Genomic DNA, 27585 nt, shown 5'->3' with positions numbered 1-27585 from the left:
CTCAAGCGGCGGCGGAGGCGGCGGCGCGCGACCAGTAGGCGGACCCTGCGCACTCCCGCCGCTGGCCGCCAGGGGGCGCGCCCCCCACCGCGCCTGCGCGCGCGGCTTCCGGGGACGCTAGCAGGCTCAGCGCGCGAAAGCCGGCGCGGAGTGGCACTGGTTCGCGTGGGACAGTCTTTGCTGCTCCACTGTGGGCCTCTGAGCATAACAGACACCCACACACATTCATGGCATCGAGCACCTAGCTGTAGCATAGGCCTGTTAAATATGCCAAGGGTCTCCCTGCAGACGATGTCCCTGTCAAGCCACCCAACTGCAGGTGGAAAACCTGCAAGGTTCCGCCCCACCGTTCCAGCACCATGGGCTGCAGAGAAGATCTCCAAACCAACATTTTCCTGAGTTTAGCGCAGGCCAGCAGATCTGCTGTACGTGGTCTGCCCGAGGAGAAGGATTATGAAAGAATTAGCTTTTATCTTCAGATCCAGAACTGTATCCAGGCTGGTATTGAACAGAAACACAGACCTGGAGTTTGTCGTCCGGCCTCTGCCTTCCCACTGCTGGGATTGCACGTGTTGAACTTGCCCACTGTGTGTTGGTGCTGGAGATGGAACTCAGGACGAAGCACTCCACCGCTACACCCCCAGCCCAGCTCTGCCGTCCTCAGTGCTCTGCAACTTCACATGGGGTCTAGGTGGCATTCTTTGCCCCACAAGTGGATGTCCTTGAGTTTCTGTGCCCTAGGTGGATATTGTTCAACAGGTCTGAGAAATTCTCACTGTTCTTCAAATCCTCTTTTCTAATTTTCTCTCTCATAAACCACAAACAACCTCTCTACGGGCTACATAAGACCCAGTTTCTTCTCATCTCTTCTCTCTCTCTCTCTCTCTCTCTCTCTCTCTCTCTCTCTCTCTCTCTCTCTCTCTCTCACACACACACACACACACACACACACACACACAAAGGTCAAGGGCTGGAAATAAAGTTAGTTGGTAAAATGTCTGCCTAAGCTTGCACAAATCCCTGAATTTGAATCTAGTACCCCTTCCTTTCCTGCCAGCCTGGCCCACCTAAGAACCTCCCAGCGCCAGGCATGGTAGCACATGCCTTTATTCCCAGCACTCAAGAGATAGAGGGCAGGCATATCTTTGTGATTTTGAAGACAGCCAGGACAGCCAGAGCTGTATAGTGAGACCGTTTTGAGAAAGAAAAATAAATAAAAAATTTAGCCTGGGCTAAAAAAAAATTTTGAATCAGGGTCCTGGAGAAGAGCTCTAAGCCATCATCTCTCCAGCACCCCCCACCTTTTAGTGACATAGTCCCAATCTGAGATGCCCATACACTTATGCCCATACATCCAATGGAATGTGAACAACCTACCTGGGCCCACACCTTAAAACTGACACTTGCCCCACAGGAGTCATCCTCTGTTGATGTCTTAGCTAGGGATGGAGGCTTGGGAGTCTCTTGCTCCTGCATGCGGGGAAAGCCGACTGGGTTGATCTTAGGCCAATCTTTTGTAGGCAGCTACAGCTGCTGGGCTCCTGAATACAGCAGCCCTGTCTGGGTCTGGAAGGCACTGCTCACTGCCCTGACCGCTGGCTCTGACGGTCTGAAATGGCTTCTCAGCCTTACAGTGGTGGTAGTGGTAAAGATGTCGCATTTGTGGCTCAACATCCTCAGCTTTTTAAAATATATATATATCCTTTTTCAGACTTTTTATTTTCTGTTTTCCCCGAATGTGTCTGTGCCATGGTACAGGTGGAAGCCAGAGAGTGCCAGAGTCTCCTGGAACTAGAGTTACAGTTGTAAGTCAACATGTGGGTGCTGGGAATGGAACCTGTGTCCCCTGCAAGCATAGCCATTGCTCCAGCCCCTCTTTAACATAACATGGTGGGTAACATGGGTTGACTTTCAAATGTAGCAGCTTAAAATGTCAGGAATAAATTTCTTGGGCGTCTTGTTTATTTTTGTATATTTTTTAATTCAGTTGACACCTCTCTGTATATTTTTCTCTTCCTGATTTTACTGGGTTTAAATTGCTAATTTTTTTATCTTTTTTATTGGCTAGTTTATGTATTTACATTTCAAATGGTATCCCCTATCCTGGTTTGGTTCTCCCTCTCCTATTCCCTTCCCCCAGCTTCTGTGAGGATGCTTACCTTCCCACCTACCCACTCCCACCTCAACACCATGGCATTCCCCTACACTGGGGAAACTAACCTTCACAGGACCCAGGGCTTCTCCTCCTATTAATGCCAGACAATGCCATCCTCTGCTACATACGTGACATGAGCCATGGTTCCCCCCCATTGTGTGTACACTTTGGTTGTGGTTTAGTCCCTGGGAGCTCTGGGAAGTCTGTTTGGTTGATATTATTGTTCTTCCTATGAGGTTGCAAACCCCTTCAGCTCCTTCAGTCCTTTCTCTAACTCCTCCATTGGGGGCCCTGTGTTCAGTCTGATGGTTAGCTGCAAGCATCTTAATCAGAGCCTCTCAGGAGACATTCATATCAGGCTCTTGTCAGCATGCACTTCTTGGCATCAGCAATAGTGACTGGGTTTGGTGGCTGCATATGGAATGCATCCCCAGGTGGGGCAGTCTCTGGACAGCCTTTCCTTCAATCTCTGGTCCGCTCTTTGTCCCTGCATTTCTTCCCATGAGTATTTTGTTCCCCTTTGTTCTTCCTTCTTCTTGAGCTTCATATGGTCTGTGAATTATATCTTGGGTGTTCTGAACTTCTGGACTTCTTTTGTGACTAGGTTACCTCACTCAAGATGATTTAATTTGCTAATTTTGTTTTTAGAGAAACCATATCTTTATTTTTTTTTAAGATTTATTTATTTTATGTGAGTACACTGCAGCTGTCTTCAGACACACCAGAAGAGGGCATCAGATCCCATTACAGATGGTTGTGAGCCACCATGTGGTTGCTGGGAATTGAACTCAGGACCTCTGGAAGAACAGTGCTCTTAACCACTGAGCCGTCTCTCCAGCCCTACTTTGCTAATTTTAAATGTTCTTTTTAACACTTGTGTTAAGTGCGTAGCATGCCAGGGCACAGGCGTGAAGTTCAGAAGCCATCTTGCAGGGCTCAGATCATTCCTCCTATGGCCTGGGTTTTGGGGAATTACACTCATCCGATTCATTCACACTGCGTGCTTTACCTGCTAAGCCATCGCACCTTACCTACTTTGCTAATGTGGACTTTTCATTATTTTAACCATTTAATTTTCATGTGTATGCATACAGATATGTCTGTGCATATGCTTGCAGTGCCCTTAGAGGTCAACAGAGGGTGTTCGATCCTCTGGAACTGGAGTTAGTTACAGTTTGATTCTCAACACCAGGGAAGAAAACCAAAAACTACAAACCAAGGCTTTGAGAGGTGGTTAGCAGTTCAAGAGAACTGACCACTCTTCCAGGGGACCCTGGTTCAGTTCCCGGTACCCACACAGTGACTCAGTTTTATGTAACTACAGTTCGGGGACCTGACTCCCTCTTCTCGCCTCCCAGGGTACCAGGGATACAGGAGATGCAGACACATGCAGGCAAAACACCCAGTACACAAAATTAAATGTTTTTAATTGAAAGGAACATGCAAAGATGGCTCATCAGTTAAAATGCTTGTGGTTCTTGCAGATGATCTGCATTAAATTGAAAGTCACCCACAAGGTGGTTCACAGCTCTCTATAACTAGTTTATCTGGTATCATATTTCAGCCTCCAGAGGTACCAGAATTACATAGGGTACTCAGACATGCATGAAGGTAAAACACAGACACACAGACACACACACACACACACACACACACATTGTGGGCGACTTCCACTGTTTCTGCCTCAGCTCTCTCATTTGCCAAAGTCAATTCCTGATTAGCTGAGGATAGGGAGTTCTGGTATGAGCTAGTACATATTTAAATACTTCAAAGTGCTTGTGATGGTTTGTATATGCTTGGCTCAGGGAGTGGCATTAAGGAGGTGTGACCTTGTTGGAGTAGGTGTGTCACTGTGTTTGTGGATTTAAGACCCTCCTCCTAGCAGCCTGGAAGTCAGTCTTCCAATAGCAGCCTTCAGACAGATGAAGATGTAGAACTCTTACTCTGCCTACACCATGCCTGCCTGGATGCTGTCATGCTCTTGCCTTGATGATAATGGACTGAACTCTGAAAGTCAGCCCCAATTAAATGTGGTCCTTGGTCATGGTGTCTGTTCACTGCAGTAAAACCCTAACTAAGACAGAAGTTGGTACCAGGAACTGGGGTATTGCTGTGATAGGCCTAATCATGCTTTTGTTTGGAAGAATGTGGATTTAGGGACTTTGGATCTAGAAAGTAGTGGAATGCTTTAAATGGGGTTTAATAGGCTATTCTAGTAAGAATATTGAAGACTTTGTTACTGAGAGTGATTTGAATTGTGTGGACCTGGCCCAAGAGGTTTCAGAGGAGAATTTCAATATGTGGCCTAGACTGTTTTGTTCTATTTTGGTGAAGAATGTGGCTACTTTTTGCCCTTGTCTGAAGAATGCCTGAAGCTAAGGTGAAGAGACTCAGATTAATTGCATTGACAAAGGAAGTCTCAAAAAAGCCCAGCAGAGACTTTGTTCTCTGGTTATGTCTCATAAAGAGCATTTTGAACAAGAGAAGCTTAGAAAGGAAAAGTATAAAATATATGGTTCCAATATTAAATAGGCATCAGGAAATGAGATGGAACTGAATCCTGTGATGAAGGATATTAAATTTAATTAAGGGAGTAGTGCCCTTGGGGCAAGATCCCACCCAGCTAAATTTAGGTACAGGCGTGGTACTACAAGCCTTTAATCCCAGGAGGCAAAGACAAGCAAATCTCAGAGTTCAAGGCCAGCCTAGAACGGAGCAAATTCTAGGTGAAGAAAAACTTAAATCCAGGCTTAGATTTAATCCCACTGCTTAGAAGGAGACAGGCATGCAGATCTCTGAGTTTAGTCTACACTGACTTTGGAGAGATGGCTCAGTGGTTAAGAGCACTGACTGCTCTTCCAGAGGTCCTGAGTTCAATTCCCAGCAACCACATGGTAGCTCACAACCATCTGTAATGGGGTCTGATGCCCTGTGTCTGAAGACAGCTACAGTGTACTTATATACATAAAATAAATACATCTTAAAAAAACAAAAAAAAACAAAACATAAAAATCAGCCTACAGAGCAAGGTCCAGGACAGCCAAGCTTAGGCAGTGAAGGAGTTGGAAAACAGAAAGCAGGTGATTATGTAATAGAACAAGGGGGCCATGTTCCAGTCACAACAAGCAGCAGAACTTGGCAGCCTTGGCCATGTGTCTCTAGCTTTAGAGTCCAGAATAGAAAGAACTACTGGGACTATTGATGCTGGCTAGCTAGAGCTAAGAAATTAGTGGTGGTTAAGAAGAGACCAGCATCACTGAGGTGAAATCTTCTGGGTAGTGTTTTCTGGAAGCACAAAGAAGCAGAGTTCCAGAGATATCCAAGGTTGTACCTCCTGCAGCAGCTGTACTTGATGATTCATAAGAGTCACCCAGATGGTACTGGTTTTTGAAGGCCTAAAGGGGTCACGAAGAGCAGCTGAGGATTGGCACTATGAAAGGCTAGGGAAGGCCATTGGTGAAGGTGCAGCCTCAATTGCAGTTGATAGCCCAGGAATGAAGGGTATGAGGCTTGGCACTGTGAAGAGAGCCTATTAGTGAAGCCTAGTAGCAGTGTATTGGAGATGCCAGTACCATGGGAAGATCACTAAGAACAGCAGCAGCAGTGGAGTGGATCAACCTGAGCTTAGATGCTACAGAGGGCAGAGCTGGAGAACTGATGCCAGCCCTTTGGAGGAGCCCAGAAGATCATGTGTGGATCCCAGATGTTGAAACAAGAAGCTGTAATGTTGAAGTTGCCTTGGAGACCTGAGATATTCGAGAGTTACCTGCTGGAAGAAAAAAAAAAAAGCTGCTAAGAGGGCGTGGAACCAGCCCAAGAGAAAGAAGTTTCTTGCAGTTAACACAGATGAAAAGGAGAGTTGAAGATCTAGATTGCTCTGACATCCATCATGGAGATGCAGAGGAGTTTGCCCAGATCATTTCCTGTCTAGCTTTGGAAATTACAGTTACGTGGTTGAATAAATCTCAGAAAAGACTTTGAGCTTTGGACTTTTGAAATTGTTGAGGCTGCTATAGACTATGGGGACTTTTGAAGTTGGACTAAATGTATTTTGCATCATTCTATGCTTAGATATGGCCCCAATAGACTCATATGTTTAAACAAGCTTATGGCAGCCAGGGAGTGGAATGTGATGGTTTGTATATGCTTGGCCTAGGGAGTGGCACTATTAAGAGGTGTGGCCCTGTTGGATTAGGTGTGTCACTGTATTTATGGATTTAAGACCCCCCTCCTAGCTGCCTGGAAACAGTCTTCTCCTAGCAGCCTTCAGATAAAGATGTAGCAATCTCAGCTCCTCCTGCACCATGCCTGCCTGGACGCTGCCATGCTCCTACATTGATGATAATGGACTGAACCTCTGAACCTGTAAACCAGCCCCAATTAAATGTTGTCTTTATAAGAGTTGCCTTGGTCAAGATGTCTGTTCACAGCAGTAAACCCCTTAACTAAGATAGTGCTCTTATATACCGACATTTTTGTGGGTGGTGTTAAGGCTCTTTAGAAATTGAAACAGAACTGTGCACTTATATAACTAATAAATAAATAAATATTTTTTAGAAAGGGCTGGAGAGATGGCTCAGTGGTTAAGAGCATCGACTGCTCTTCCAGAGGTGCTGAGTTCAATTCCCAGCAACCACATGGTGGCTCACAACCATCTGTGATGGGATCTGATGCCCTCTTCTGGTGTGTCTGAAGACAGCAACAGTGTACTTATATATAATAAATAAATAAATATTTAAAAAAAGAAAGAAATTGAAACAGACTGAAACATTTCCATTCCTCTGGAAAGCTCAAGCAGAAAGGTAAGCAAATCAAAATAGCCTTAAGAAGTCCCTGAAACTGACCAGACTCACTTGGCCCTCCCTCCCTGCCAGAGTAAACAAAAAAGTAAACACAGGAGCTGAGAATCCTCTGGGAGGAAGGGAAGCTGAACTGCTTAGACCAGGACACCAGGCCAGCTGCCTGGAAGAGGTTTAGACCAACCAAGGCACCTGGAAAGGACACTTTCCAACCTGCTGAGCTGCCTGCAGACTGTGCAGTGTGCACAGCCCTTGTGAGCTGTCACCCATGCTCAAGTGGGCTTTGGCGATACAGCTGTGTGAGTCATTTCTACCCCTGCAAGTCACCCCAATAAAACTCATTGGTTCTCCAAGTTGGACTTCTGGCTGTTGTGGGATCCCTGACTTGGTTGAGCAGCCGTATGTGTTGCATCTCCTGCGGGAGTTTTGCCACCACACAACAGGGGTGTGCACACTCCTGTGCATGCATGAGTGCATGTGAAGGTCAAAGGTCAACATCAGGTGTCTCTTCCTTTACCCCCACCCCTTTTGATAGCCCCTCAGGGAAACTAAAGCTAATCAAACAACACTGGCTGGCCAGCAAACTCCAAGGACCCACCTACCCTCCACATCCCCAACCCCGGGACTACAAATGCTTCTGTGCTTGGGTTTAACATGGGTGCTGGGACCCAAATTCAGGCTCTCATGTTTGCAAAGCAAGCACTCTACGAGTCCTACTACTGTTACTGTATTGTACTGTTGAGAGGAGGGTTTGCCTGCGCCTTTGTTGCACTCCCTGATGTGAACAGCCTACTCAGTTCTTTTGCCTCTCCCACTCTTGTCCATCACACTCTGCAGGTGACTGTGTGGCCTCACTGCCACTCACCACTATGGGACTGGAGAGCATCTCCCCTCTTCCCCTGCACCCCTCTTCAGCTCCACTGCTTCCTCAACTGTCCCAGCTGGTCCAGGGGCCCTTTCCTACAGTTCCTACATCTACCTCTGCCCCTCAAAGGTCACCCATTTCTGGAACATCTACTGTGTTGCTGTGTTTGACTCACAGCGGCAAACTAACTACTGTGCTGTGTTCAACTGAGTCACTCTAGCTTTTCAGTAAATGACCTCAGCTCTCACTTTCTAAACTAGATTTTTTTGACATTTTTACTTGAGACAGGGTCTTTATTCTGTAGCCTTGGCTGGCTCCAAAATCCTGTGTAGACCAGACTGGTCTCTTCAGTCACAGATTGGCCTGCCTCTGCTGCCCAAGTACTACTAATAAAGATGAGACCACCACACACATCCATTTTCTTCTCAAAGTCTTCGGTGCTGGAAACTTCATGAAAGTCAGGCAAGAATTCTACCGATAAACTAATCCCCAGCCATTTGAAATTACCCTTGCACATGGGAGGCTGTTTGATGCACTCAGGACAAAACAAAATAACAAAACTTTCTAAGGACTGGCCATAGACAAAGGTGGCATATAGCCAGGGCTGCTGGGGGAGAATGTTTCCAGACCCTCAGATGGAAGTGAGGGCCTTAGCCCAGGAGAAACAAGGAGTTGGATACTCCCTCAGAATCAAGGGGTGGAATCCAACAGATTGAGAATGTATTCCTAGACACTGTAGATGAGATGCAGGAACAGGAGGGAATAGCCCTGGGGCATGAGAATAGACAGCACAGGGGCTGGAGAGATGGCTCAGTGGTTAAGAGGGGGTGGTGAGTAGATTCCTGGGTTTGATGGGTGGAACTCTGTACTTCGAGGTGGATCTGGGAGTGACAGCATTTGGGGAGGCTCAGGGGCTGAGGGAAGATGCAGAAGGGGCAGGAAAAGGCTACTGGACAGGGTGGATTGGGGGTTTGAGAGCAAAGCAACCAGCAGTTCATGAGCAAGAGTGGGGATTGCTTGAAGCAGGTGGAGTAGGGGCATCTCCACCTTTAAGTTCATCAAAGAGATGAACTGCTTTGTTCTCAGCCTTGACAATCTCCTGGCCAAACTGTGGTCTCCTAGGGCCTGGCTCCATGGTCTGCAGTCCTCCCTCTGCTCCTAGGCAACCATGAAGCAGTTGTGACATGTTCTCCGTGGTCAGGGTAGCTGACAGCAAACTGCTGATACATTTCCACATCCCTTTGCTTAATCCTATTGTAGCCCTACTGGTCAATCTTTATGTCACCTCCACCTAGGGTGCAAACCTCCTTGGCAACTGGCAGGGCCAACCTGGTGTTTTCTTCCCTGGGTACGGGCCCAATGGCTGTCCTCATTGTGCATCAAGCAGAGCTTGCATTCACAGGATCCTGGGTGTTTGGACTTGGAATACAGGACCTTGTTGATGTTGGTTTCTAGGGCCAGCTACTTTGGGTGCTCAGATTGATCCTGGAAGACCACTATGAAGACCTGGGAGTGTTAGGGGACAGGCAGAAACCTGCTGAGACAGGGCTGCCAATAGTTTGAGGACAGACTGGACTACAATGTTAACTCCAGGCCAATGGATTCTGGATTCAAATGGTACTGTTTCAAATACCACTATCTCAACTCATTATTCCCTTCATCCACACAGCACCAAAACACAGTACAAGTATCTAGGAGTGCCATCAGCATTTGCAATCAGTGACATCTTTGATGTCAGAATAGGAAACATCTGTAGGTGGGAGAACTGGGGAGGACTTTTACAGAATGTATCTTGTGTGCACACCCAGATGTGGAGGTTGGAGGACAGCTTGTGAGAGTTAATGTGTCCTTCCACCATGAGAGCTCTGAGGATCAAATCCAGGTCATCAGGGATGATGGCAAGCACCTTCACTAGTTGAGCCTATCTTTGGCCCACACCTTTAGGCTTTGACACCACTGCAGAACTAGGGAGCACCAGAAAGTTGATGTGCACAGCTAAGCAGCAAAGAGTTATTTCACACACAGCTGTACTTCAGGTCCAGAAAAGACAGTGACAGCTTGCAAACAGTTAAGATGAACAAGTCTCTAAGAAAAGACATCTTGGATGTCTTAACATGAAGTTCTTAACCTACGATGCCACTGCTCCGCTAAGACAGATGTTTGCTATCAATGCAAATGGGACATTTCTACTGAGATGGAAGTTTCACTATGTAGGCCAGGCTGCCTCACAGTCCACACCCAACATGCACCAATCCTCTGGCTTCAGCATCTCCAGGCTCATGGTTATAGGCATGAGTCACCACTTCTGATTCCTGGAACCATTTTTACAATAAAAAAAAAAAAAAAAAGAGGCAAAGTGGTCACCTTGCACAGTGGTTATCGAGAAAGCAAATCCACACAAACTATCCCTGGAAAGGACTGAATGAGTCTCTTCCATACCCCCTGAGCTGACTTCCTGCACTAGCCAGCCTCTAGCCCTGAGGACAAGACTGACTATACAAACAAGACAGTCTACTCAGCAGCATCCTGAAGCCTAGCCCCAGGAGGAAGAGCAGCACAGGTTGACTGCCATTACCTCCACCTGAGGACAAAGCGGTTCTGATGTCACCAAATGCAGAGCATCACACAAATCCTTCCCTGACAGCTCATGGCCCATGCCCTACTTGCTGAGATAACCAGTTCCTGTCCTTGGTACTTCAGGTCTCTCCCTACAATCCTCTATACACATAGTACTTTTACCTCAAAACAGTTTTCAAAGATTCCTTTGGAAGCAAACAAACCTATGAATGAACAAGTCATTTATGTGAGGAAAAAAATAATACCCTCTAAAACAACGCTGTATTTACAAATTTTATTTTTTTAATCTCAAAAATACATATAAATGAAAACCTGTTCTCCAAACACAGACAGGCCTTTGCCTGTTATGTGGTATTATTTATGTCACAAAACACTGTCATATGAAAACCACACACAGCTCTGAAGCAGACTGAAGTATCTTCCTACTCACACAGTCCCCAGGCAGGAAGTTTTCAGACACTAGGCTGCTCCGTACTTTCTACCCTTGGGAGATAAATATGCACACATGGTCAAAGATAAAGTGGAAATGTGGAAGCTACACAACCTTCAGACACATACTCATGTCCCCAGGCCACAAGCAAGGCCCCTCCTACAAAGTCAGTGTAGTGTTCCTCAAAGGGAGAAGAGAGGTAATGTTTGAATAAAAATGCAGAGCTGAAGAAATAGACCAGAAGATCAAACTGTTTTGTCTGTGTTTCATGGAGAAATCAGGAACCCTCACAGGATGCAGATCTACAGCCCAGTGCATGATGACACCAGCAGCTGTTGGCAGAAGCCACGACCCCCCTACAGTCACATCTACATTGTGTCTGTTTATCACAGACAGCCAATAAGAGGTCATGTGGTAAACTGTCACCACCAAAAATGAAGTGCAAAATCAACTTCTATGACTCAAGAGCTGAACCAGGGCAAAGCTTTGGTATATGTTGGAGGCTGTTTTGGTGACAACCAAAGCTGACTAAATTCTCTACTCTAGGGTTTGTCTGTCCCCAAAACAAAACTCCTGGTCCACAAAGCTCAACTTATAAATAAGAAACTGTACAAAGAGAAGAAGCCATAATCCCCTCTTCCAAGGGCTATTCCTATGCAGTCGTTCTGAAGGCACCCACCACAGCCACACAGTTTGACCAAACTTGACATGCTGTAATTGGTGAGACTGTTCAGAAAACAAGTGCCCACGGCAGGTGGCTGCCGTGCCAAGTTCAACAAAACATGAAGTGACAGTTCTCACACTGCAACATAAGCTGGGCAGCAACAGAGGGAAGACTTAAGGCAAGAAGAGGCAGTGGAGTCACCCCCATGGCCTCCGGTAGGGACAGTTTTTCATAGTGAAGGCTCCTTTTCAGCTGCTGTCAGACCCCATTTCCTCCTCCTCCTCATCTTCATCTTCCTTCCTGTCAACTTCAGAGGTGTCTGAAGACTCATGAAGCAAGACATATTCCCTGCTACTGAACCCAAATTTAAGTACGTCTTTTTCTTTCAGTTCATAGTATCTCTGTGGCTCAATACGCTTGTTGTTCAAGAATGTTCCGTTGCCTGAGCCGAGGTCAATGATGTAGGGCTTCACCCTCCGACCAACCGTGCCATCAGCACGGGTATACTCCACAAGCCTAGAAGAGACCAAGGAGAGAAGCGTGAGTCATGTCCTATCAGAGACCACCTATCTCTCTGAAGCTCTCTGCTATAGATCTAGATGTCAATGACCTGGCTTGAACAGAATTCAAATGAAAATTCTGAAACGTCACAGGGGAAGTGCTGCCTGACAGGGACATTCAGAGCACTTTCGAGTACCTAGGAGAAAAGGTAAAGCTGCCTGTGGCTGTGGATGGGAAGGAAGGGCCATAAAAGTTCCCATGCAGAACTCAGGGCTTCTTGCTATTTATACATACACTTTCTCCAAGGCTCTATATCTATTTTAGAACCAGCCCAAAAGAGGAAAAAACAGAATTAGGAACTGAGAGCCAAGGGCTAGATGTGGACAGTTTTTCTCTGAAGATTGTTTACTTGGGAACAGTTGCTGAGCTGTAGTTTTCTTGCCTGTTAAATGAGGATGTTAGCACTGGCCCTGCCTTCTTCACCGGGTAGAGTATCCAGTGGTAAAATGTACTCCCAAGCAGCAGATCCAGCTAACATTTATCTGGCATCCAGTCTGGCTGTTTTTTTTTTTTTTTTTTTTTTTTGGTCCCCAGGAGCAGGTGGAAACAGGTCAAGACCATGGCAGGAATCTTTTAAATTTCATTTTCTTCCTTTTATTCATTCCTTTGTTTGTTTATTTATTTAGAGATGGGTCATGGTACATAACCCACACCTAGAGGACATACCACCAATCCTGCTTAGCCTCCCCAGAGCCAGGATTACAGGTCTACACCATCATGCAATGATAGGCTAATATCTGGATTTCTGACATCAAGCCTCTCACACAATGTCAGAGACCACCCACAGGTTGCTAAGACTTACAGCACTCCTTCAGTCCAGCTTAATACATGCAAGGGTAATGGGCTCAGCAGCATTCCCACAGACAGACAGCTTTAGAAATACTAAGTGAGACATTCACCCATCTCCCTTCCCAGTTCTCCCTCTGGTCTACCTACCGGTACTGGAAGACTGCATGCTGCTTTGAGCAAGAGGGATGGTCGATGGGAATGTCTGCGATGCGCCGATGTCTACCCAGAAGGTAGGCACTCTGCCGGTGGATGTACATAACTGGAAGTATCTCATCATTTTTAAAAGGGTAGAGACGCCACCGTTTTTTGGGGATCCGGGCTTCTGGGGGCTCACTGTATTTAATAACCACACCCCGGAAGGTATTAGTGTCCTCAAGAAGTGCTCCAGAAAGTTCAAAGCTTGGTTTTTCTTTAACAGGCACCTCTTTGCTTCTGTTACCAGCAGGGTGAGGGATCACCTCCTGAGCCTCCGTGCCAGCACTTTCATGCTGCTGGCGGTGCTCCCGGCGCCTGGCATTATGAAAGTCCCTCTCTTCTTCCTGGGCCTGCAGGTTCTGGCTGTCTCTATCCCGACCCTGCCCACTGACAGGCCTCTCATCAGAGCTCCTCCGTTGGCGAGAATGGCCCCGGTGCCGGTCTCGCTCACTGTTCCGAGCTCTCCGGTGCTCCTGTTCTGATAACTCCCGGTGCTGCCGATCCTCTCGTCCTCTCCGTGGATGGTCTTCACGTTCCTACAATTGAGATGGTATCATCGCTGTGAACAAGCTGCAGGTGTTATGGAGATGGCTCAGCAGTTAAGAGCACTGACTGCTGTTCCAGGGATCCCTGCTCACTTCCCAGCACCCACAAAGCTGTTCACAACCATCCACACCCACAGTCCCAAGAGGGCCAATGCCCTCTTGTGGCAATGTGGGCACTACATCTATGTGGTGTACAGACATGCATGCAGGCAAAACATACACATATGCAAAATAATCTCAACAACACATCTGTGAGTTGGAGTCTGGTATTCAAAACAAATTCCTATCGACACAAGGCTACAAGTGTGGTTCTTTCCCCTGAAGAGCCATTTAGACTTCATAGATCATTCTCTTCCTCAAGCCCACATCCAGACCCCTCACAAGGAGAAATACCTCAGTCACCTGTAGTCAAACTCACGGGGCAGCAGGTATAGAAAACAGAAGTCAGATTTAAGATATGTAAAGGGAAAAGTTAACTTCCTCATAGGCTAAAATAAATTGAAATAATTTCAAAAGCTTCAACTTCAGCAATTACAGAGATGATTTAATCATTTATGTATTAACCTAAGAAGCATGAACATCTCAAGAAACCTACAAGATACCAATTGGCAGTTTCCAAACTTTTAACAAAATGAAGACACTGCAAATCAACCTGGCAGAAACAGCAACACACAATTAGTAATTCAATGAGCGCTCAGCACTGTGGCACACACCTTTAATCCCAGTGCTCAGGAGGCAGAGGTGGGTGGATTTCTAGGGGTTAGAGAGAAAGAGAATGAGACTGTCTCTAAAGGGACACATGTGCACTGCTGGTGGAATTTAGTTGATGGTATACCTTTAATATCAGCATTCAGGAGGCTGAGGCAGGAGAATCATCAAGAATTCTAGACCTGCCGGTGCTACCAATCAAGTTTCAGGCCAACTTGGGCCTAATTAGCAGGCCATACCTTGTCTCAACTACAAAAATGTGAAATCGTGCAGAAGCCCCCCCCCCCCCCCCCGCTCCGGTTTATTAAGCAAGTCATCAGAGTTCAGACATTTTGTAGCACGTGTCAGAATTGTCTTCCCTTTAAGGCTAATATTCCATTAATATGCATACATATGTAATGCTAATGGAACTAGGATTCAGGGCTGAAAACAGGCATTCAACTTCTAAGCTTATCCCCAGCCCTTTTTACTTCTGAAACAGCTTCTCAGTAATCTTTGTTTTTTATTTATCTAATCTTTGTTTTTTATTTATCTTTTCTCAGTAATCTTCTAAAACCAGTATTGAACTTGTGATCCTCCTGTCTCAGCATAGAATCACACGCTCGCACCACCACACCTGCCTCTTTCAAGATGTTACTAGAAAATCTGGAAGATGACTCTGCTGTTAGAAGCACTTTCTGTTCTTACAGAGGAGCTGGGTCAGTTCCTAGCACTCATGAGGTGGGGAATCTGGTACTCTTTTCTGGACCCTGTGGGCACCAGACATATACAATACATACACATACATGCAGGCAGGGAAAGCACTCATACACATGCAAAAAATTATTTTTAAAAGATTCTTATTACATGCACACACACAAATTTTGACATTTACACAGAGATGCAGACAAAGGAACCAGAATAGCTAAAAGGAAAAAAAAAGAAAAAAAGGAGAGGAGGTGGTGTGGAGAGATGGCTCAACAGTTAAGAGCTTTTGCCAGAGGACCTGGGTTCAATTCCTCGAACCCATATGGCAGCTCACACCTGTCTAATTCCAGTTCTAAGGTTTCTGACACCCTCACACCAATTCAGCAGCGAGGGCATTCATTTTTGAGACTTATGTAAGTGTGGTAATCAAGTAGGCCTGGTATTGGCAGGATGGACATATACCTGAGTTTCAATGTAGGAGTAAAATAATCTAATAGAGACAACCAATGTCCTTTGAAAAGTGGTACTGCAGCATATAGGCACTCACAGGCCCAACATGACCCATTTGTGCTGGTTTAAGCAGCACCACAGACAATCTTCAAACCTAAAGACCATGGGCTTATTAAATATGCATCCAAGAAATGAGAAAGAAAGTGGCCGGCCAGAAGGTAAGGAAGGATAAGGTGGGAAAAGAACAAGACTCTAAAGATTAAAAATTCAGAAAAAAAAAAAAAAAACTGCCCCAAATACATATCTGGTTTTCAGAAAAACTCACAGCAGGGACAAGGAAATATGTCCACACGGCTGCAACCTCTTTAGGTGCAGCAACAGCTCTGGACTTGAGCTTCCCATCCAAGGTTCCTGCCCACTCACTCACCTGCTTCACTTTGACCATGGAGTAGTGGGGACTCCGGCTTCTCTTAGTCCGAGGAGATCTGCTTCTTCTTCCAGAGGATTTGCTTTTCTTTTTGCCTGGGGACCTTTTTAGCGCATAGTACAAAGGATTTACCTCAATGTTCACTCCCACATTACCATTTTAATCTGTTTTTCACACTGACTGAATTCCCCCAAATACGTTAGCTTCCAGTATCAGGCTCGCCTACTAAACACAACACATTTGTGAAATCAGTAGCCACGGCCTTCACTGTCAATAAACACTTCTCCCAACCACATACACAACTGCCTGCTGAGCCTTCTCACTTAGATATCCTAATTCTCCAACCTCGAAGCCTTAGAAACCTTTTTTCCCCAGTCTGTCATCCTACTAACTGGCATAAGGAGGCATCGGCGAATGAGTGCTGCGGAGAAGTCGCCAAGACCCAACGTGAAACACTTTGTAGGCAGAGGAGTGGAAAAGACATTCCCACCGTCCACTCGTAGGCAGGCGGGGAAATCGCATTTCAACTCAACAGGTGCTCTGCATTCCCGAGTCGCTCGCACCACCCGGCCCCCGCGCCATCCGGTCCGCGCCCCGCTCACCTGCTCGCTCCCCGGGCTCGGCTCCCGCGGTGGCCGGCGCGGCCCGGCTCGGCGGCGGGCGGGGACGGGCTAGTGGCTGGAGCGTCGGGCCGGCGGTGTGCGATGGGTTCCGGGCTCAGACGCTCCTGCTTCACCACTACAGTCGCCAAAGCGTCTCCTGACCGGTGTCGCCGCCGACTGCTTCGCTCCCGCTCGCTCTTCCCGGCCTTCATCCTGAGGCGCGGAGCAGAGTACCTTGCTCGGTCCGTTGAGCTACTTGAGCCGAAGGAAGTGACGGACCGTTTCGCACTTCCGCTTCCGGGCAGCGCGCTATCCCAGAAGCCCTCAGGGGGCGGGGGCTGGGGGCGGGGCCTGCTTGAGTTCACACGCTGGGGGCTCCTGGGTTAGCGACACTGTGGTCCCCGCTGCTGGAGTATGGGTGGAATACTGAAAGGTCTGGGCTAGTCCTCGAGAGGCTTGGGCAGGAGGATCACTGTAAATTTGAGGCCAGCCTGGGCAATTTAATGAGACTGCCTCAAATTTTGAAAAAGGTGCAGCTCGGGTAGAGCGCAAAGCCCTGGATTCATCTTCAGCACCCGCCAAATAGAAATCAGAGTTAAAAGGGGAGGGAAGGCTTAAATACAGAGCGAGCGTTTGCTTCGAGTGTACGAAGCCCTGAATGAATCCCCTGGATCTCAATAAATTGACAATTTTTTTCCCCTGAGGCAGAGTTTCTCTTTAGCCCTGGCTGTCCTAGAACTCACTCTATAACAGGGCTGACTTTGAATTCACTCTATAAGCCGGCTGACCTTGAACTCACAAAGATCTGCCTGCCTCTGGCTCCTAAATGTTGTCATTAAAGGCATGTGGTACCATCGCCGGCTTTAAAAAAAATAAAAGAAAAGAAGAAGAAGAAAGAGAGAGAGAACTTATGTGAGAAAGCTAATCCAGCTCTGTCCGTTGCGCGTTGTTAGTAGTAATGAACACAGACAGACACGTTCCCAACAATGTGAAATTCTTTTTTGTCTCTTGAAATAGTGTCTCTATATAGCCTTGGCTGTCCTGCCAAAGCCAGTCTCTCTGGCTTCCAAGTGCCAATCGTCAACAAATACCCTAGAGAGTCACTAAATGACTTCTGTTTTAAGCAAAGGTGGTCTGCCCATTGCATCACATCCCAAATTAGGCCTAACGCTAGGGCTCCAATCTTGTTTACCAAGAAATTTAGTGCTTGTGGAGAAAAACACCGAACAAAACTTGCACGCGGAGGGCACCGCCTTCCTCCGAAGCCCCGCCCCATCAATGGGGCAAGGAGGGGGGCGGGTTTCCATGGTGATCGCAAACAAGGCTCCACCCGCAGGGGCCGCTACGGAGGTGCTACCCCTACTGCCACCATGATACCCCCCGCAGACTCTCTTCTCAAATATGACACCCCGGTGTTGGTGAGCCGGAATACAGAAAAACGGAGCCCCAAGGTATGAACAGATCTCAGGTGATGCGAGGTCCTACAAACCCCTATGAGGATAGACATCTCAGCTTTGAGGATGTCTTTTGAGCTCTGGAATTTCAGGAGACAGATGGCTGGGACTGACAGCCAAGGGAATTAGGGCAGGGATGGAGGTTGGGAGAAGAGCACAAGAAACCTAGCTGTGATCCCAGAGAACAAATTTAAGATGAGAAAGAAGTTACATGGAAAAGATGGGGCTTGTGGTACTCAGGTCTGAGAACAGGTATGGTAGTGACTTACCTATGTCTAGAGAGTCAGAGCAGAGGCCTGACCACTCATTTTAGAAACACCAATTCAAACACAGGGTCAGAGCCGGATATCTCTCGTGGCCTCTTGAGCTCCTATTTATTTTGAGACCACAGATGGAGGAAGCAGGCTGGAAATGGGGAAGGCTGGACAAGAGACCTGGGAAAATCTGGAGGTATCAGACTGACTCTCCTGTCTCTTCTTAGGCTCGGCCACTGAAAGTCACAGTCCAGCAGCCTGGACCCTCTGGTATAGGCCCACAGCCACCCAAAGCCAAGCTGCCCTCAACTTCCTGTGTCCCAGATCCTACCAAGCAGGCAGAAGAAATCTTGAATGCCATCCTGCCTCCAAGGTAGAGAGAGAGAGATGGGGTGAAGCCCACAGTGACTAGGAGCAGGTTTAAGCTCTTGGCCCCAGAACATAGTTGTCTCCCTGTGTTCTACCTTGAGTTTCCTCTCAGCTTTCTTGAGTTCATGGAGTCTCAGTATGGCTGAATGCTCACAGCCAGGCAGGCACCCTCTAATTCCATACCCTCCACGTTCTGAGCACTCTCATGACTTTAGATGTCTGCTTTCACGTATGGGTCTTCTTAGCCCAGCCCTCCCTGTTCCTCCTAAACTCCATTCCCAATACTCTGCTTCTTTGGTACCTCTATCAAGATTCCTCATAGAAAGCCTGGTGTGGTGGCCTCTGCTTAATCCCAGGACTCTGCAAAACACAGGAGGATTGCCTCAAAGTCAAGGCTGGCCTGGACTACAAAGGGAGCACTAGACTGGCTAGTGCTACATAGCAAAGCTGTGTCTCAAAAGCCCAGAAATGTCCAATAAGGCAAGATCCAGTGAGCTCACCTTTAATACCAGGACGCAGGAGGCAGAGGCAGGAAGATAGAAGTTTGAAGTTAACCTGGGCTACACAGCCTAGCTAGAACTCTCAAAAACCTCCACCTAATGGGCTTATTTATGCCCACAACAAAAACAAAACAAAACAGAAACCTTTCTCTCAGATTAAAAGAACCACAGAGAACCTGTGAACTTGTCCAGAGATGGAGGCCAAGAGAGAGGGGATATTTGTTAGTGGGTCCTCTCTTCCACCAACATAGAAGTTTCTCCTTCTCTTGCCATTCTGCCCGCACGTCCACCATTGCAGAGTCCGGCTGTTCCTCCAGCACAGAATTCATTCCGGGCAGCCATTGTAAACACAAACAGTACTTTCAGAACCTCCATACTCCCAATATACAAAATGCTTCTTAGTGGCTTGCCTGAGCTTTATGGTGTTCTGAGTCTCCACCATAAGCCAGTGGGGGCGGGGTTTCCCACCGCATCTTCTATTTGAATCAAGCAGCATCTGTCTTCAACATGCTAAGCAGGTATGACCTGGAACAGAGGGTTATAGTCTCATGGAGAATAGAGACTGCCCATCTACCCAACGTTTAGTGAGGTGCCCCATGGAGGCTGCATCGTAGGCGTGGCTTGGGAAAGAAGGAAGTGGAGGTGGCGTGATGGCTGTGCTACCCACCCCTAGCCCCTGCTCTTGCTCAGGCAGAGTTCCAGGGGCCCGCTGCTCAGATCTGGTGGCTTGTATCTGTGTCACAGGGAGTGGGTGGAAGACACACAGCTATGGATCCAGCAGGTGTCCAGCACACCCAGCACCAGAATGGATGTGGTGCATCTCCAGGAGCAGCTGGACCTGAAGCTGCAGCAGAGGCAGGCCCGGGAGACGGGCATCTGCCCTGTGCGCAGGGAACTGTACTCCCAGTGCTTCGGTGAGTAGCCTTGGGGGTGTGAGCGCCACACCCTCTCTACCTCCTTCCAGCACAAAACCAAGCCCTGGTTACCCCAAACTAACCCAACCTCATTCAGAAACCATCCCTTCTCCTTCGGCCTGATTCCCCATTACAACTGCTAAGTATATTCCTTCCGTTCCCAGCCTCACTTCTCCACCTCATTCATGGTCACTGGGTGCCTGATCCCTCACCGGGGTTTGATTCTTTTTTGACTTAGGTTTATTTTGGGTGTGGGTATGCACGTGCCCACATGCATGTGTTTCTGAGGGTCCGTGTGCGGGGCTTGAGTATAGAGATCAGAAGACCACATGCAAGAACAGATTCTCTCCTACCAGGACGATTCTAGGGAACGGCTCGGGCCATCAGGCTTAGTGGCAAGTGCCTTTACCCACTGAACCATCTTATTGCTTCCTCCGCATGATAGGTATTTTGGAGTAAGGTAAGAACTTCCGTTTTAGCCAGATATGGTGGCGTATGCCTTTAATACAGGCCCTCTGGAGATAGAGGCAGGCAGATGTCTCTGACTTAAGATCAATTTGATCTATGTAGTGAGTTCCAGGCTAGCCATGTTAACCTCTAAAAAAAGACTTTTAACTTTGAGTTTCTTTTTTTTTCCCAAAGATTACCATAAAAAGCCTATGCTAATATATATATTTTTTAAGACAGGGTCTCAATATCTAGCCCTGGCTGGCCTGGCCTCATAGAGATCTGCCTGACTCTGCCTCCTGAGTATTAGGGTTAAAGATTAAAGGTTACTCCTGGCATTACACTTTTTTAAAAAAAGATTTATTTATTTATTTTATGTATATGAGTGCTGTATCTTCATGTATACCTACATGTCAGAAGAGGGAATCGAATCCCATTGTGAGTCACCAGAATGTTGCTAGGAATTGAACTCAAAGCCTCTCAAAGAGCAGCCAGTGCTCTTAATTGCTGAGCCATTACTCCAGGTCTGGATTTTAAAACTTATTTTTCCATGTCAAATGATCATCCCTTGAAACATATACACATAACTAACATAATATGGACTGAGCAGGTTGTATTTATATATTTAGAAATATATAAATTTATATATATTTCATATATATGTAATATATGAACAGACACATGTAGCCAGTCCTTTGCTACTTTGTGGATTCTTTTTCTTCCTCCCTTCTCCACCCTTTCCCACTCTTTCACCTGCCTAACACTAGATAGGAGAGGAAAAAGGATAGAAAGGAAAGGGGGTGACGTTATCGTTAGAGTACTTCCCACTGACTTGGGGTAATGCATGCGTTCCTTGGAGCAAAGTGGATCTTCTTCAAGGTCAGGACCTTTAATTTCCTCTTCTTGTTGTTTCTTTTTTTGCGCACAACTGCTTAACAAACCGCAACCAGCAACAACCACCAGCAAGCAACCAACAACCCACCTCCACTCCCGAATCTCACAGGTGTAGCGTTTGTATACTCTCTGAATGGTTCCCAGAATCCCAAATGTCACACAATCACAGAAACTACCCGCAGCTAACAAACCCATGCCTCTGCTAGAGCACAAGACAAGTCACGGTCAGCTGCTGTGGACAATCTGAAGCAGCCCCACACCCCACACCCAGAATTAGACCAAAAACATTTTATAAAAGTTTTGTGTTTTTTAAAAAGAAACCAAAATTCTCACTACACGCATACATGCACACAACAACAAAAGAGTCAATAAATTTGAAAGGGGGGGGAGAAGGTGTACATAGGAGATGTTGGAGGAAGGAAAAGACAAAGGGAAAATGATATGATTAGGATTAGAGAGATGGCTCAGTGGTTGAGCACTGACTGCTCTTCCAGAGGACCTGAGTTCAATTCCCAGCATCCACATGGTGGCTCACACCCATCTGTAATGGGATCTGATGCCCTCTTCTGGTGTGTCTGAAGATAGCGACAGTGACAGTGTACTCGCATACATTAAATAAATAAGTAAATAAATAAATAAATAAATCTTAAAAAAAAATGACATAATTATTTTATAAACCTCAAAAATGAAATCTATTATAACACCATTTATTTTAATGTGTGTGTATGTGTGTGTGTGTGTGTGTGTGTGTGCGTGCACATGCGCACGCATGCATGCACTCATGTTCTGTGTATGAAGATGCTCATGAAGGACAGAAGAAGGCATTGGATACCCTGGAGCTGGAGTTACAGGCAATTGTGAACCACCAGACATAGGTGCTAGGAACCAAACTCTGGTCCTCTGGAAAACTAGCAAGTGCTCTTAAACACGAAGCTAGCTCTCTAACCCAATGTGCTAAAATTTTAATTAGAAAATTAATAACCCGTATGTCTAACCAACAACACTCAGACCACACACATTTCAGAGAAATGCTGCTGTCTTTTGTACTTGGATGGCAGGAGAGCTGAGGATGGACCCACTGAGCACTGATGTCAATGACTGCCCCTCTGCTCAGTCACCCTAATGCCATTGCTCCCAACTGCAAACTCTCCCAATCTCTCAGGCAGCTTCAGTCAGCAAGCTGGCTTTTGCCCGCTCAGTGTGAGTGTGGTTTGACTTCCAATTTGGAGACTTATAAAGGGAGAGAAGCAAGTTCTTGACCCTGCTGCTCTTAGTCCCAAACCAGTCTAGCCAGCAGGAGCTGCCCCTCTTCTTTCCCCCAAGACAGGGTTTCTCTGTGTAGCCCTGTAAACCAGGCTGGCCTGGAACTCGGAAATCTGCCTGCCTCTGCCTCCAGAGTGCTGGAATTAAAGGCATGCACCACCACTGCCCGCCTTGACAGCAGCACTTTAAACACCACCATTTGAGAATGCCAGTTCATCCTAGATCTACTTTGTGCCTGAACATGGAAGGGAGGGGTCCAATTACCACAAACAAACCTGAGGTTCTAGTCTCTCTGTCCATGCTAAGCTTGCTGACATGCTTCTTCCAAGAGGAGTGGCTGTGTGGCCTGTTCTTTGGATCATGGAAAGCATCACCCTCTCACAGTGCCTTCTTGTAAACCATATATTTGGGTTTTGGGCGTGCTGTATGCATATGCACATGTGCATGTGTGTGTATGTATGTAGTCGTGCTTGAACATGTGTGTATAAGTGTGGAGACCAGAAGTCAATGTCAAACCTCTTTATCATTCTCTGCTTCTTCGTTTGAGATTAAAAACAAAACAAAATGAAAGAAAGAAATGAACAACAACAACAACAACAAAAACCTTATGTGTGTGGGTGTTTTTACCTGTGTATGACATCTGTGCAGTTCTGAGGAGACCCAAAGAGTGTATTGAATACCCTGGAACTGGAGTTACAGATGGTTGTTAGCTGCCAACCATGAATTTTCTGGAAAAGCTTTGGAGTGATCTCTCCAGCCCCTCTACCTTATTTTTTGAGTCAGGGTCTTTCACCAAACCTGGAGCTCATTGATTTAGCAAGAGGAGCTGGTGAGCAAGCTCCAGGGAACAAAAGTTCCTCCCAAAGCCCAGGATTACCTATGTGTGCCACTGTGCCTACCTTTTTACATGGGTGTGGGGTGTCCTACCTTCACCAGTTGTCATTGTCGCAGATCCATGCCTCTTAGAACATATCCTAAGTCCTTCCCAAGAGGAAAGGTGGCTTGCTATAAACAAAGTGCATGCCCTCTCACCAATGACTTTTATCTCCCTGCGCATCCTGGAAGATGAGCTGATCCGGGAGGTCACCATCAATTGTGCAGAGAGAGGGCTGCTGTTGCTGCGTGTCCGGGATGAGATCCGCATGACCATCGCTGCCTACCAGACTCTGTATGAGAGCAGTGTGGCATTTGGCATGAGGAAGGCACTGCAGGCCGAACAGGGGAAGTCAGACATGGAGAGGAAAGTGAGTGGGGGTGACCATGGTCCCATGGCTCCCAGACTCTTCTGTCAATCTCAGGGTGTGCAGCTGTCATTGTAACCCTGAATTCTGGCCCCCAGGGTGTCCTCCACACTAATACTGCAAGGCCTCAGTGAGGAGTGGTCTTGTCTAATTCACTCCATGTCAGTCACTGACTTCCCACTGGGTGGCAGTGCATGCCTTGGCATTGTCTTAGGTTGGGCTGTTGTGTCTGTCCCAAGTTGATTCCCTCAGGTTCTTAGGGGGTTCATCCACTTGGGGGATGTTTCAGGATGATGGCCATTCTCTCTTCAGATTACAGAATTGGAGACAGAAAAGAGAGACTTGGAGAGGCAAGTGAATGAACAGAAGGCGAAGTGTGAGGCCACCGAGAAGCGGGAGAGCGAGAGGCGACAGGTGGAGGAGAAGAAGCACAATGAAGAGATCCAGTTCCTGAAACGGACCAATCAGCAACTGAAGGTAACAGGGCCCAGGCTCCTGCCCAGGGGTCAGACCTACACCGGTGACTTTATTTTTTTAAAGTAGTGGACATTCAATGTCGTGAAGAACACTAGGCAGATATTATACCCCTAAACTCCATCTCCAGCCCTCCTTTTGCTCTTTCTTGCTTGGATTTTTGGAGACAGGGTCTCATGTAGCTCAGGCTAACGTTTAGCTTACATTCTTCCTTCTTAGCCCTGGGATTACAGCCAAACACACCATACCCAGCTCTCCTTTCATTTTTCTTTTAACGTTTTTAGGCTTAAAAAAAAAATCTATATGAATGTTTTGCCTGAATGCTCACACACCCCCATATGTGCTTGCTGAGGGATGGTTGGTTGTAAGCTACTTTGTGAGTGCTGGGAAACAAATCCAGATTTTCTGCAAGAGCCATGAGTACCCTTACCTGCTAAGCCATCTTTCCAGACCTTCTTTTAGTGTTCAGTTGGAAACAAGCTCAGTTTCCTAGGCTTTCCTTGAACTCACTCTAACCCAGGGAGGCCTTGAACTTGAAATTCTGCTTCTGCCTTTCCAGTAATGGTGATTACAAGTCTGGTTCATGGCTTTTAAATGTTGGCCCACTTGTACTGCCATGGAGTAAGTGGAGGCCAACTGGGGATAGGGTATGTCTCCTTTTCTACATTATGCCTTTAGTAGTGAAGGAAGCCTATTCTCAGCAATAAAGTACCTCAGCCTGCCTCTCAACTGTAACACCATCCCATGCCTGCCAACCTGTTTTTCTGATGGGAAAAAGATGCTCATAACCAGAGAGGATGCAACAGTCTGTCCCCTCAAGCTGGTTATCGGAGTCTTCCTCCGTGGTCCAGGTCTCAACAGGCACCAACAGGAGTGTTCTCTCCCAAGCCGACCCTCCCCTGCATCTTGTGACAGCAGAGAAGGCTTTTGAGAAGTGTGTGTATGGGAAGTAGTCCAGCTATAGTTAGTTTTCCTCAGCCCAACTAAGGTGCTGGGTGGGAGAGAGAAGGGGTTACAGGCTGCAAAAGCTGAGCTCCAGACAAACATCATTGCTTATCACAGGGCAACTCCCCACTCCCTTAGAGAAAGGGTTTCTCTATGTAGCCCTGGCTGTCCTGAAACTGTAGTCCAGGCTGACCCTGAACTCAAAGATCCATCTGCCTCTGCCTCCCAAGTGATGGGATTAAAGGCTACAGGACAGTGCTTATAAACAATTATCGCCACCCCCGGATATGCTGAACAGAAGCTGTAGGACTTGTGTGCAGCTTAACAAGGCCTTGAGCTTCACTTCCAAACATGGTACCTATAAACAGCTCCCGCCTCCCTCCCTTCCTTCCAGCCAAAGTTCTTGCTCTTGAGATAAGGCTTTGTGTGAGCCATCAGCAGATGAGAGGTTTCGATAGCTAGAGACTTCCCCAGCCAGATGTAAACCATTGACTCAGCAGATTCCAAAGCTGGTTTCGTAGTTCCAACATGAGTAAAGCTGAATACCTTAGCATTCCTCTAACAACCAAAGGCAGCCTGAAATCCCGAGGGTAAAGGATTGTTTACAAGCAAGCTTTTTTTTTTTTTTTTTTTTTAAATTGGCTCATAGCTCCACTACAAAGAAAACCGTATTTTCAGTCCCCAGGATAGACCTTAAGGGTCTGTCCACATATCACTGCAGTAAAGCACTGTGCTGGCTGCTAGAGGGAGTCAATAACCCCCTAGTGTCATAGCTTTCCCTACTCACTGGTAGCAATTTCCTCTAATTGAGTGTCAAGTTGTCATGGTGGCTGATAATTTGCTGTTTTCTAAGACTACTGGTCCCAGCAGAGCTCCACATACTAACCCAGAGAGCCAAATGTTTAACTTACTGGACATACTCAGGCATAACGTAGGAGCTACAGAAAACCACTATTTCAACAACTTTCATTCCATTTCCCTTTCTGTGCTATAATACACTGAGCTATCATGATATGGAAACCAGGTCAGCTCTGGTTTCAGTTCATGTAACAAAATCATGCCAAGCCTGAATCCAGCTCATCTAGAAAATGTGGAGCTGGGTCAGAGAGGGGATGCTCAGAGTGGCAGCCTCTGGGCTATTCCTCCTACACTTAGCTACATGTTCAGGTGCAAGATGTAATAAGTATTAATGGAGTTTTCTTCTTGTGTTTCAGGCCCAACTGGAAGGCATTATTGCACCGAAGAAGTGATAATTTCCACATGGGTCTCAGCAGGCCCCTTGTCCCATAAGCCCATTGTAATAAAAAGCCAGTTTCCCGAGCGAACCGGCCCTCCCCTCCCCGGTCCCCACTCATGTGATTGCTAGAACTGTTGTCGAAGTGTCATGAAGTACCTAAGGTGTGGCAGCCAGGCTCCTGGCTGGGCAATGGGAGGTGGAACCCTGTGTCCATGTGCAGCTTATAAACTGGCCAGCCTGGGGCTTTGTCTTCTCACTTTCTTAAGGAGCAAGTGTTTCCCCCAAGAGGCTACTTTTGCACCAAGTTCAGTTTGAAGCTCACCTTGTACCTTGGGCTTCTCTGGCCCTACCCTCCCAGGTCACCTCTCTAACATAACCTTCAGCAACTTGTTTCAGAGTTTGGTTTTGGACTATATCATTTCATTCCCAACTGCCAAGTCAGCAGGACCCTGTCCTTAGTGGCTCCACGAGGAAATAACAGTCAGACCCATGGTCACTGAGAGGTATGGAAGTCCTGGTGTCTTGAGAGCTGTCTGCATCCCAGGTACTCCCCACAGCATTTGAATACCTTCTGCTGGATAACAAAGCCTGACTCCACATTCCCTAACTAGCTATTAATGAACAGCTAAGGAGGTAGCTGCATCTCACACACATCTAGACAAATTGTCGACTGAAGGGAGATTTGTAGATCCAGAAGACTTAAACCATAGACAAATCTCCACTGGAGAAAAGCCCAGGGTGGGAGAGGAGAATTCAGTCAAGTGACAGAAGAACTGTACTTAAGCTGGTACTAACGTAACGCTTCCTTCCAATTGGTGGGAAGGCCTCAAGTCCACAGTGGCCCTGACGGTGGGGGGGGGGGGGGTGTCAGGGGCAAAAGGGGTGCACTCCTTGGTAGCTCTGACTTCCATCCCAATCTAAACTTACTGCAAGGCCTATGAACCCCATGTGCTGTTCTGAGTTGACTGGATCCCAACACTTTGACCTTATACTAGAAGTCACATCTTGGAGCCTTACCCAGTATCCTGAGGAATTAGGTCTCCACTAGCACAACCTGCCCTTGAAACCATGTTCCTGGTGTGTGCTGGCTTCGTGGGTGCTGCGGGAAGCATCTGTGCCCTAGCAAGCCAAAGCTGCCT

At 46.9% G+C, this 27585-nt stretch overlaps 2 protein-coding genes across 2 annotated transcripts; one reads left to right on the top strand and one right to left on the bottom strand.

Annotated features, from left to right (window-relative positions):
• Positions 1–10705: 10705 nt before the first annotated feature.
• SNIP1 (Smad nuclear interacting protein 1) lies at positions 10706–16692 on the bottom strand. The gene is made up of 4 exons (XM_080920684.1): positions 16455–16692; positions 15853–15955; positions 12988–13571; positions 10706–12006 (listed from the first exon to the last, which is right to left on the bottom strand). The coding sequence occupies exons 1-4, from the start codon at positions 16664–16666 to the stop codon at positions 11739–11741; spliced, it is 1167 nt and encodes a 388-aa protein (XP_080776810.1). The 5' UTR covers positions 16667–16692; the 3' UTR covers positions 10706–11738.
• Positions 16693–17759: 1067 nt separating this feature from the next.
• On the top strand, positions 17760–26459 carry DNALI1 (dynein axonemal light intermediate chain 1; the record flags this gene model as incomplete). The annotated part of the gene is made up of 6 exons (XM_080920774.1): positions 17760–17905; positions 18390–18535; positions 19776–19945; positions 23615–23793; positions 24103–24267; positions 26424–26459. Exons 1-6 carry the CDS (start codon positions 17825–17827, stop codon positions 26457–26459), a joined length of 777 nt encoding a protein of 258 aa, XP_080776900.1. The 5' UTR covers positions 17760–17824.
• Positions 26460–27585: the final 1126 nt, after the last annotated feature.

Source organism: Micromys minutus (assembly GCF_963924665.1).
Source record: "Micromys minutus genome assembly, chromosome: 9".
NCBI classification, from domain to species: Eukaryota; Metazoa; Chordata; class Mammalia; order Rodentia; family Muridae; genus Micromys; species Micromys minutus.
Note: the sequence above shows the minus strand (reverse complement) of the source record. Positions and strands in the feature narration are given on the sequence as shown.

Bases quoted from the DNA above. Each gene is read 5' to 3' on its own strand.
- SNIP1 (XM_080920684.1), bottom strand. From the start codon at position 16,666: ATGAAGGCCGGGAAGAGCGAGCGGGAGCGAAGCAGTCGGCGGCGACAC. The intron at 15,956-16,454 runs GTGAGCGGGGCG...TGCGCTAAAAAG, and splicing joins CGAGCCCGGGGAGCGAGCAG to GTCCCCAGGCAAAAAGAAAA. The intron at 12,007-12,987 runs GTAGGTAGACCA...GGTCTCTTCTAG, and splicing joins CATGCAGTCTTCCAGTACCG to GCTTGTGGAGTATACCCGTG.